An 11,261-nucleotide genomic window follows, 5' to 3' on the forward strand; every position below is an offset into this window, starting at 1 on the left:
ACAATGAGCCAGACTGTTGTATGAATATTTATTGTGTCATTATGATTCATCAGACAGCAACAACGTTTTAACTACAGAGGGGATCGTCCGCCGTGAGCTCAAATGCTGTTAGACAACAAATCGATGAGAACCTGTTGAAATAATAATGAGTGAAATGACTGACGGCTGCTTAACCTTTTCTCCATCTGCTGCAGATTTACAGCTCTGACCTTTGACCTCTCTTTTGATTAGTGTGTTGATGGCCATATTAAGACTTTACTGTCAGCTTAAAATTTGCACTTCAGTCAGAAGAGCTTTGTTTTGCATGTTTTTGCCTTTTTACTACAAAACACTGACGCTCAGTAACATGCTATTAGTTTAGAGAATTGTAAATGTTTTGCCTGACAGTTCATATACTGACTATTTACATTGTAAAAGAACATAATCATTAATAATTTAACATAATTAATAATAGGTTTTCAAATACAACCTGTGGCCCTTTGCTGCGTGTCATCCCTTCTCTCGCTCTCTACCCCCTTTCTCGTCTATCTTCAGCTGTCTTATCTTATAAAAGGGCAAAAATATAAAAATACAGTATTGTGCTTATCCAAACCAAAGCTTAATAAAATAGCTACATCCTTTCAAAACAAGGAGGACTCTTGCAGAGAAAATCCACATGTCTTTACATGGTATGTTCAGGGTCCTGACTGTAGAGGTCGAGCTCCTGGTACAGTATGAAGTTCTTCAATCTGGGGGGGAAACACGAGTTCATGATTTCAGGGTTGTTGAGTCTCTTCAGGGTCAGACGCCTCCTGATCTCCAGTCTGCAGAGGTGTCTGAGGGAGCGAGCACTGCCTGGAGAGCAAGGTTGAGATAAAAGTGTAATTGTACATTTACATACTGTAATGACACGTACAACTGAAATAATGAAAAACAATTATACGGAGGAGAGACAAGAGGAAAGAATTAGGAAAGAGAGAAATCTAAAAAACGCACAGTGCTGCTAGTGCCCCCTTGAGGCTGCAGTGATCATTACAACCACAATGGTAAGATGTTCAACAAAACAAACAACATAATGACGATCTAAGAGTCTTAGCAGTAGTGGAGCTAAAATATAAACTTTGTCCTGAGGATGGCGCTAGAGGAAGGATCAGGGAGTCATGAAAATATAAAGGATTCATTCTCTGGAGAGCAGGAATATGATCAGGACAGTAATTAAAAACTGAGCTACAGAATTTGATATTTTACAAGAGAAGAGGCCAAGGGGTGATAAAAACCATTAGGAATGATCCTCTAGGGAGCATTGATATCAACTTAAAAGCAGTGATAATCGATATTTTTTATAATAAATATGTATCATGTGACAAGGTGAGAGACTTTGCTTTGCTTGTAACACGGACACTACAGAGAATTAGCCACTGAATCTGTAGTTCTCCTTTACTTTATGGATCTTTATAGTGAGTTTCATCTCATAGTTTAGCTGCCCAGTCTCCAACTTTATTGTTCACTTTCTTCAGCCACACCAGGCAGCTGTTTTCAGAGAAAAAGCTCTAAAAACCCAATATACTCAAGAGAGTGCCGGTTTAAATATCATGCTAGTCTGTAGTTGTTGAAAAACTGCCTTCTGGATCAAAAGACAGACAGAACATTATTGGCAATGCAAAAATAGCTCAGAAGCAGCAGCCATTGATCAACTGATACTGGCATTTGCAATGTGATGCCTGTTTGTTCGGTTTGTTTCATTTCATTAGTGTGGGATCATTTCTTCAGATGTAAGTGGCGGTCTTTATCTCAGGTGAGGCAGTGCACCTCTGCTATAACATTCATCATCATGGATAAACTCACTGAGGATGTCACATATTTCGGGCCACTCTGTCTGCTTCTCCAAGATGAGTCTGAGTTTGGAGCAGATGTGGACGTGGCTGACGTAGTCCAGCAGGATCCGGACCACGCTCCCGGACAGATGCACGATGCAGCAGAGGCTCATGAACTCACAGAACTGGTGAGAGGATGGACATCAGTAGGTCATTCATGTTTTCTTTAGAGTGTGTATAAATCTTAAGTAAAATGAACATTAAAGAGAAAACATTTTAAACATTAGCCAAAACTTAGGTCGGCACCAGGTAACTTTTTTTTAAAGAACATGTTGTCATATTTAGTAAATCTAGTGAAAAATTTCACTATATCCCAACAGTAGTTATTCCCAAGTCATCAAATATGGACATTTTGGTTTTTGGCTTGAAGATAGTTAATTGTTGAGTCTCATTACCAAAGTGTCTGTACAACTACTGTCAGGAAGTTTCAGCAAATATGAAAATAAAGTAATTTCTTATAAAAGTTACCTACTGCACCTGTTAATGTTATATGTATATATGAGATTTAAAACATTACTATAGCAGCAAACAACCATTTGCTATGTAAAGATATTGTGTAATTGTGTCTTGAACAAATGGCGTCACACTCCCTTTGCCTGTGTTGCTATCCTGTCTGTGGTTTGTTTACAAAGTGGGGTTGGCCACGTGTGCATTGTTAGTGCATGTGAAGATAGCGACTGTTTTCCTGATCTACGTCAGTGAATTTAAGGATTTATTTTGACCAAAGCAGAGTTGGTGATTGTTGGAACAGTGGAAAGACTAACAAGAAGGTTTTGGTGGGTTTTATTTTGTTTCTGTCCACTTTCAGTGAAGTTACGATGTTATGATGATCTACAAGGTAAAATTACGGTTGTTTTCTAGGGGGTCTTGTGGCTAGCAATAGCGGTTTCTGATCTGGCAAACATAACGCTGTTTCTGGTATAACTGGTCTGGTCTATCTATCTAGGGATCCTCTCCATAATGTTGTTAGACCATAAACAGAACCTGTCTGCGTTGATTTTGGAGCCTATCCAGTCTTTTACTTTCCGCCTTGAAATGTAAAGTAGCTGCCTGGGAGCACAAACTTCCTACAGTCTCTGCTGGTTGCCTGGCAACTGCTTGAGAAATAGTCTGGCCTTGTATAATGGTGAATTGTTGTTTTTACACATACGAGTATTTCCATCCATTTTCTATACCCGCTTGTTCTTTGGAGGGTCACAGCGATTTGGAGCCAATCCCTACTGTGGGAGCACAAAGAGGAAACCCACGCAGACACAGGGAGAACATGCAAACTCCGAAAAGAGGGGCCCCAACCACAGAAAGGCCAGGCACACGTCGCTAACCAGATGGTGGATGTAGTCTTATATTTAACAGACAGATATCAGAGTGATGTTAATCTTCTCATTTAACTCTTCCCTAGAAACCATCGAAGCATGTTTCCCAAAATATAATAAATTATTGCTTTAGGGAAAACACAAAAAGAAAATAAGTAACAGCTGTCACTCACTGGAATTTTCCTCTCCATCTCATCCACATTATCAAAAGCGTTGTCATGGTGACAGTGAAAGCATCTCTCCACATTGTAGCCGTTGTTGAGCAGCAGCCTCATCATCACCTCGTCCTTTAGACAGTACTGCAGCGCCGTGGGAAACACGGTGTTGCTCACCACTGTGAAGTAACAGTTCACATCTGCTTTGGCCGCCAGCAGCAGCTTCACGATCTCGTAGTGCCCAGACCGGACCGCCACCAGGAGGCAGCACAGTGGGTCCAGGTCCGTCTTCGCCCCAGCCGCCAACAGGACACTGGTGCAATCCACGTCCCCATTGGAGACTGCAAAGTACAAGGCGCTTCTCCTCATGTCCCGGTAGTTTTCTGAGTTTCTGGTGTTCATGCAGTAGTTGACGTCGAGGCCATAGCCCAACAGGAGCTCCAGGCAGCGGCTCTGGCCTCCATCTGCTGCAGAGTGGACCGGGCTCTGACCTGCCTCCTTGATGGCCTTCTTAGTGGTCAGAGGTAACAGCATCTTTAGAGCACTGTGGGGGAAAAGGAAACAAAGGTGCAATCATTTAATAAGAACCAAGAGTTCAAAAAGACTTTGAGTCTAAAGGTCTGTTACGAACTTAAGTGAATTTGTTGACCAATAGCAAGCTGTGTTAACAATGCAGACCTTCGAGGGTATAAAGAGCTAAAGAGTCCAAAATGGAAGAAACTATCTTATTTTATAAGCTGTGCTACTATCAGCTGTTAACCCTGAGAGTAGTCACCACCTATTTTACAAAGACATGTATGAATTTCACTTTCAGGTGGGACCGACCCACAGGCATCATCTAAAGGATGCAGTGTTCATTACAACCCGCAGTCTGACAGTGTTGGACAGGAGGAGCTCACTCGTAGTGCCCGGCGTGCGCTGCCTTGTGGATGGGGAGGTGTCCGGTCATGCTGGGCAGGTTGGGGTCGGCTCCGTTGTCCAGCAGCAGCTGAATGCAGGCCGTGTTTCCTGATCCAGCCGCGTCCAACAGGACACTTTCCCCATTACAGGCCTGAGAGTTCACTCTGCTACCTGAGCAGGGAAGAGAGGGAAGAAAGAAAAGGACTGGACTTTTGCCCACCTAAAAATGGAAACAAGTGACTAACAATAAATCCCTCACACTGTCAGAACTAGTCAAATGTTTTGGTACAAAGACCTTTGTCAAGAAAATTATTTAATTTGAATGGTTTGTAATATACAGTATTGCACTTATTGCCTTTGTGAAAGCCTTTGTGTCCAATCATATCTCTCTACAGTTTCTAAACCTGCAGTGAAACCCAGTTTTGTCTTCAGACTGACCAAAGTTGAGCAGAATCTCAGTATTGTGGAAGTGTCCATGCTCCGCAGCCACAGCGAGCGGCGTCACTCCCGTCACATCCTTGTGGTTTACCCGGCCGCCGTTCCTCAGCAGCAGCATCAGGATCTCCCTGTTTCCCAACTTGGCCGCCTCATGCGTCGCCGTCCACTTCTTCCGGCAGACCTGCTCCACCCAGGCGCCATGAGCAACCAGTGAGTACGTCATCTCATAAGAGCTGGCTCTCACCGCTGCAAGATGAGTGGAAAGTGTCTTAATCAGCAATGAATTATTTAGAGTTATTTAGTTTATAGAACAGAATTTACACTAAAACAAGCTGCACTTAATATTTTTCAGTCTTACCAAGGTAAAAGGTGTTTCTTGTAGCTGCGAACACACAGAATTTTTACCAACTCTGCAGCTCTATGGAACTCATTTTGCTCCTTATCTTTCTTAGTTTTTACGTTTTTTCTAGGCAGTAACATTATTCTGGTGCCACCCTCTGAACAAAGTTTATAAATATCCTCCACAAATGATAAAGATGTTCAGATAAAAAAGATCTCTCTCCATATTTCATCCATCCATTAAGGTGTGTAATGACCATCAGGGTCTCATGAGACCATTAGTCTTGTTAATCATAACCTCCATGCTCTGTGGTGTTACCGAGCAGCAGTGGCGACTCGTTTTTGCTGTTGGTGTTATGAGGTGATGCTCCGTGCTCCAACAGGCTCTTCACATTCTGCACCAGTCCGGCTTTAACTGCCAGTGTCAGTGGGGTCTCTCCTCCCACGGCTGTCCTCTCCTCCAGGCTGAAACCCTGAGCTGCCACTGGCACAAACACAACACACCCAGAGGTCAACATGCACATTCCTAGAGTTCTTATCAGACTGCGCTAACCTGGCAGGTGAGCCGGTAAATGGTGGACCCCTCGCTGCTGGCTGACCTCCAGGTTATTTTAGAGCGATAGGACTGATGACATCAGCTATCATCAGCTGGAGGGCAGCATCTTGTCTCAGTGAAGTATTCTGTGGATTTGTATTATTTAAGGCAGCCATTATTTTGATGATGCCACCAATCCTGTCGCCTCCCCTGCATTCAACTTGTGGTGTCCTGATGCTTCACCTTTGCTTGTCATCTTTATTTATCATCTTTATTGGTGTCATCCCCACCGTTAAAGGTGGAATGAGGTTATATTTTCACCACTGTCTGTCTGTTGCTTAGCATGTGACTAGCTCAGCTGCTTCCCAGGAACTTTCCGGGGTTGCATACAATACAATGTGTCATTATAATACACATAGTCACATGTTTGAGCATGTGACTATATGTATTATAAGTGTCCCAGATACCCCAATCCTACAGCTCTGCTGAGATTTCTAGACTTTTTTAGCTCCCAGTTTTGGTTTTACATCACATTTACTGTCTGGTTCAATGCTGCTTTAAAAGACCAGTGTGTAGATTTTAGTGGCATCTAGCTGTGAAGTTGCAGATTGCAACTCACTCGCTTCACCGTCTTCTTCCAAGCACAAGGGAGAAACTAGCCCTATCTAGAGCCAGTTTTCAGTTTGTCTGTTCTTGGCTACTGTAGAAGCATGGTGGTTCAACATGGCAGCCACCAGTTGTTTTAAATTTTAACGTTTTCTTGACTCACAAAAATATATTACTATCAGTCTGTCTTATGTACATAAATAAATCTGCATCTCATGGTAGGATATTTTGCACCTACAACAACTCCTTACATGTACTGCGGCATCGTTATTATGTAAAATATTAATAAATACATTACTGACAAAATAGTGTGAAGTCCTCCCTCAGTAACTGGTTTTTATTAAAACACTGCTGTTATGAACTGATCTCTCCAGTTTGTCAGTTTATCAGTAACCATTTGATATGCATCATGGTGTCAATATTATTAGCCCATACTTCACATGGTGACATTTTTTATTTATTGTCGTAACTTTTAAAGGAATTAATCAAATACACTGAGATATTAATAAAATGGCCTTATACTGAGCAAAAGTACTTACATCTCAAGACAGTCTCCAGAACCTCCCGGACTGGCTGGGATGCGGCTCGATGGAGGGGAAGCCAGCCATGACTGTCGGACTCCCTGAAGGCGAAGGTGTGTCCCAGCATCTCCCTGAGCACCAAGACCTCACCTGGTCACACCGGCAACCAGACAACAGGTTTTAGGAAAGAAGAAAGGAAAGATTTTTGAAGTCTTTCAAGGACTCGCTGGAGATGAGACAGAGTTCTGTACTTTTTCCCTTTTTTCTGCAAATCAGTCTCTCCTCTTCAGCCTTTTCCTGCTCTCATACAACATCTCTCTCCTACCTCTGTTTATGTATCTCCCTCTCTCTGCCAGTCTGCCAGCCATCTGATGCCCACCTACAGCTGCTGGTCTTGTGACTTTGGATTTGGCCTCAACCAACAGACCAAACACAGACATAACACTCTGTAATGGTGAAGGTATTTCCAGCATGATATCCAACGTACCTTGCTCGATGGCAGCAAGGACTCTCAGATTTTCATCCGTCGCTGCTGCTAAACTAAGAGCCAGGAGCAGAGAAAGCACAGGGCAGTCAGCTGGGTTTGATCATATTATCAAAGGAGGGTGTGAACATTTGGATGGCTTCCATACCTTGCTGCAGATTTCAGAAAGGCATCTTGGCAGGAGTCTTGAATACTGAGCTGGATGATGTAGTTATCGAGCTCATCTTCACCATAGTCTTCATAAGTGCTCATCCCTTTGCAGGGAGAAGACACATGATTCCAGTTGATAAACAGCAGTTCAAGGGGGAAGGGAAATGGTTTTGCATTCCTGAGCACAAGTCACCTCTGCTTAATATTACATTCATTGATCCTTTGGCCACTTGGGGGCAGTAGAACAAGCACTGGTTTGATGTCCACCACCTCCTGAGAGAAATAGCTGTCTCTCTAGCTGCTAGAACTTTCTTCACCTCCTTGTTTATAATTGTGTCTGAATGTTTGGTGTTGAGCAGGTATTGTGCAGTGGGTTTATCAGAGACTGAACCAGACATTAAATGTGCCATAAAACAAAAACTGCTGATGTTCTTTTTCTTACTTTAACATTTTGTCTGAAGGTGAATATCTTCAACAAGCCGAATCTGTGCCATATAATCTTATCACCACAATAATGTTAGTAAATGACAGAAATGGGATGGCAATTACTCAGAAAACCTTGAAAAGTGTTATATTGCATCTAAATTATTTCAAAACTCCTACTGCTATCAATTTCAGTTCAGCTGCTCCCTGCTTTTCTCACAGATCTGCATGCAGTTGGAATACCACAAGGTACAAGAGGGAAAGCAAAATAACAGAAACAGCTTTTCTGGGTATATTCTGGGTATTTATGCTCATAATAGAGAGAACTGGGACTGTGTTCATTTGATACACTTTTAATACACAATTAATTGCTAGCGTAGAGAGTATTTTACTCAGAGCACAACAGTTCAGCTGATCATGCAAACATGTGAAATATTTAATTAATCAATCAATTAAGATTTTCTTGGCTTTTAATTGATTTTTTCCTGTAATTTGGTACTAATTACAGGAAAATTCGCTTCTTTCCAAGAAACTTTGTGAGAGATAATTCCTAAATTACAGACTTATAAAAAAAATGCATTAAGCCTGCCTAGTAGAGGCAAAATATTACAAATATTAAAATGATATGCCAATGCAAAAAAAGTTTAAGAATCCAACAATGACAACAAAATATGTAGCATAGATTGCAGACCTAGAGGTGTTCATATTATTATGTCCACACCCTTCACAGACAGAAAGATTTGCTTCTACTGACCCCTTCCAGCAACAAAAATCCTAATTCTGACACAAACACAAAGTCAAATATCTGTAAGTCTCTGCAAACAAAAATTCTCACCTGTGAGGTATGTTTGCGGCTCACGCTGGCTGGTCACTCTCCACCAACAGCACACAGTGTTTATATATTTAGGTGTGACCTGCGTTCAGATGCCTGCCTGCAGAAACACAGCGAGGGGCATTTGGTCAACACCTGGCCTGCTGGTCTTAAATATAGCCGGGTTACGTGTGCTATTGTGTGAGCTAAGCTGGGTCTTTGTCGTGTTTGGCGAGAATCCCACATTCAAGATCCCACAAGCATCTGGGGCTTAGGCCCGTGGACTCATGCAGCCAACGAGTCACTGTCTATTGTTTCGTGGAAAGCAAAATCAATCGGGTCTATTTTTTCCTCCGCTGCTTTGTCTATGACATATGAGGTGATAGATGGCTCATAAACTGTTGGCTGAGTTAAAGCAAGAGCTGCAGGGAAACTGGGCAACCAGGTGACAGTGCAGCTCTGTGCCATCTCTTCGATCCAGGCTTTAATCCCCTTTTATGAGGAAACAGTTTTGTAATTGTTTCCTGGTTGGATTTTAATCGTCTGGTTTTGTTTTCTGCTGCTTGTGACTCTTGTTTTATTGACTTTTAATATCTTTAATCAGTTTGATTCAAGTTGTTTTGGCATTTTCTCTGCTTTTCCCTAATTATATTACTCCTGTTTTTAACACTATATCAGAAGGGGTTGTATGACACTATCATAACCATGACTATGAAGGAGTCTTTATCAATGTTTATGGCTGTAGTCATTTAGTCAATTATGTCACTTTTTATGCAAAGTTGACATTGTTTGAGATGTCTTTGTTATGACAACTTGTCATAAACACGCCATAGTATCAAACTTAATGAAACTATTTAGCTTTATATGTCAACATTACATCATACTGTCATATGTGGTTGGCTATGAAATTGGCTGTCAAGAGAATTGATTGCAATGAATATTTTCCTTGGTCTCAAGTACAGTGGTACATTTTGGACTTGTCATGAAGATGTCAGTAAGTTTTATGACACTATCAAATGCTTTTATAACGTGTGATGAATAATTACCTTGACCTCAACTAAAGGGGTACCATTTGGACTTTTAATAAAGATGTCATTAAAGGTAAATGGTTACAGAGTACAGTATTACACTACACTACACTACACTACACTACACTACTGGTGGTTGAGGTGAGTTTCCTCCCTTCACTGTGTGAAGTGCTTTGGGTATCAAGATTAAGTTCTATATAGGTTTAATCCATTGTTTTGTAACATACAGTATCATGTTGTATCACATTCCTTCCCATCATCAAAATGTAATCTCAATCTATTAGCTGGTCAGGTCCCAGTGTGTGTTTTAAGTGTCTCAGTGTGATCCCAAAAGAGCGCTAACAGGACAGACACAGCTCCCCCGTCTCCCAAATAAATACCTGTGTGTGACAGGTTTACACCAGGGCCCCTTCTCCCGCTCCGCTGCAGGCTGTGGGATCTCTGGGGAGCCAGCAGATGTCCAGCAGCAGATTAGTGGAGCTTTACAGGGTCCACCACCATGTCGCCTTCTCCGGCTCACAGACTGAAATAGCGACATATAGCTCAGCATAAAGCTTCCATACTGTCACTGTACAGAGGCAGGCTGTAAAACTTCTAAAATAAGACATGTTCTCATCCTTAGACTAACACAACCAAGCTTTAAAAGTTTTCATCCATCCAAACTTAAGCAGTGCATGTAGACCTATTTGTAGTTATGACTGGCTTTAAGACTATATTCTCAGCACTGTAAAAACAATATGGCACGCAGCAAAGGGTCACAGGTCAGTGTTGAACACCTGGCCGCTACTGCAAGGACTCAACCTTTGTAAATGTGGCGCCAACTTAAAAGACAGATCCAAGGCTCATAAAATAAGAACATATTTAAGATAGTTACGATTATCTAGAATAAGTGGTTACGCCAATGTGTGCTACTGTAGAAACAGTGGTGGTTCAACATGGCAGACTCCATGGAAGAGGACCTGCTCCCTCTGTAGATAAAAAAAGATCATTCTAAGGTAACAAAAAAAAAAAACAACAATCTTGATTTTCAGGCTCCTATCTGACAATAGATCCTCCTAAATGTTATACACTGGACTGTGAAGTGCATCAAGTGAAGTACAGCTCCTTAAACCTTAGTTCAGCTCACTGAGATATTAAAATGACTATCTGAGAAGAGTGTTTGGCAAGAATAGTATTTATTGATATTCAGATTTATCCTATCTTTCTGGTCTTTGCAGATGAGTTAGGGACTGTAGAAGAAACTGAAACTCTGCTGATCAATGATGCTGAGCAGCTTAGAGAGCCTCAGAAAAAAAGGAAATACTGGAAACTCCACAGCTACAGGTAAGACTCTGATTTACAGATAATAATATGTATTTTGTGTCACCAAAGGTTCCATAACCAAACACTGTTTGTACGTGGGTTGGTTCCCGTAAGGCAGCTGTACAAATTACCATATGTAGTGTAAATGTTGTATGAAGGAAGTTCCATCAGTCATTTGAAACAACTGCTGATTATACGGTAGTGTAATATTAATATGGAACACAGAGCAGTTGTTGACAATGTAACAACTAATGTGGATCAAAATAATATAATATGGTAGTGTTATGTACAGTATATCTGCAGAAAATAATTGACAAGGGAAAAAAAGGAACAATTATAATAGCAAAACCAACTAGATATTATGTAAGAATTAACACTGTTTGTGATGCTGCCTGATGATTTT

General features: G+C 41.4%; 1 protein-coding gene across 2 annotated transcripts; it reads right to left on the bottom strand.

Moving 5' to 3' along the window:
* Positions 1-14: 14 nt before the first annotated feature.
* On the bottom strand, positions 15-8,630 carry LOC127353340 (ankyrin repeat and SOCS box protein 15-like). Of its 2 annotated transcripts, XM_051382497.1 has the most exons (10): positions 8,553-8,630; positions 7,293-7,398; positions 7,148-7,200; positions 6,679-6,810; positions 5,318-5,482; positions 4,660-4,905; positions 4,221-4,392; positions 3,340-3,865; positions 1,825-1,978; positions 15-834 (listed from the first exon to the last, which is right to left on the bottom strand). In XM_051382497.1, the coding sequence occupies exons 2-10, from the start codon at positions 7,394-7,396 to the stop codon at positions 662-664; spliced, it is 1,725 nt and encodes a 574-aa protein (XP_051238457.1). In that variant the 5' UTR covers positions 7,397-7,398; positions 8,553-8,630; the 3' UTR covers positions 15-661. The 2 variants fall into 2 exon arrangements, with proteins under 2 accessions (XP_051238457.1, XP_051238458.1); XM_051382498.1 differs by lacking the exon at positions 8,553-8,630 and having other exon boundaries at positions 7,148-7,195; positions 7,293-7,309.
* Between the last annotated feature and the right edge of the window lie 2,631 nt (positions 8,631-11,261).

The sequence above is a fragment of the Dicentrarchus labrax genome, unplaced genomic scaffold (assembly GCF_905237075.1).
Source record: "Dicentrarchus labrax unplaced genomic scaffold, dlabrax2021, whole genome shotgun sequence".
Classification (NCBI taxonomy): Eukaryota; Metazoa; Chordata; class Actinopteri; family Moronidae; genus Dicentrarchus; species Dicentrarchus labrax.

Coding starts and splice junctions, on each gene's coding strand:
- LOC127353340 (XM_051382497.1), bottom strand. CDS start 7,396: ATGAGCACTTATGAAGACTATGGTGAAGATGAGCTCGATAACTACATC. Junction 4,393..4,659: donor TGAGATTCTGCTCAACTTTG/GTCAGTCTGAAG, acceptor TTCCCTGCTCAG/GTAGCAGAGTGAACTCTCAG. Junction 3,866..4,220: donor GCGCACGCCGGGCACTACGA/GTGAGCTCCTCC, acceptor TTTCCCCCACAG/TGCTCTAAAGATGCTGTTAC.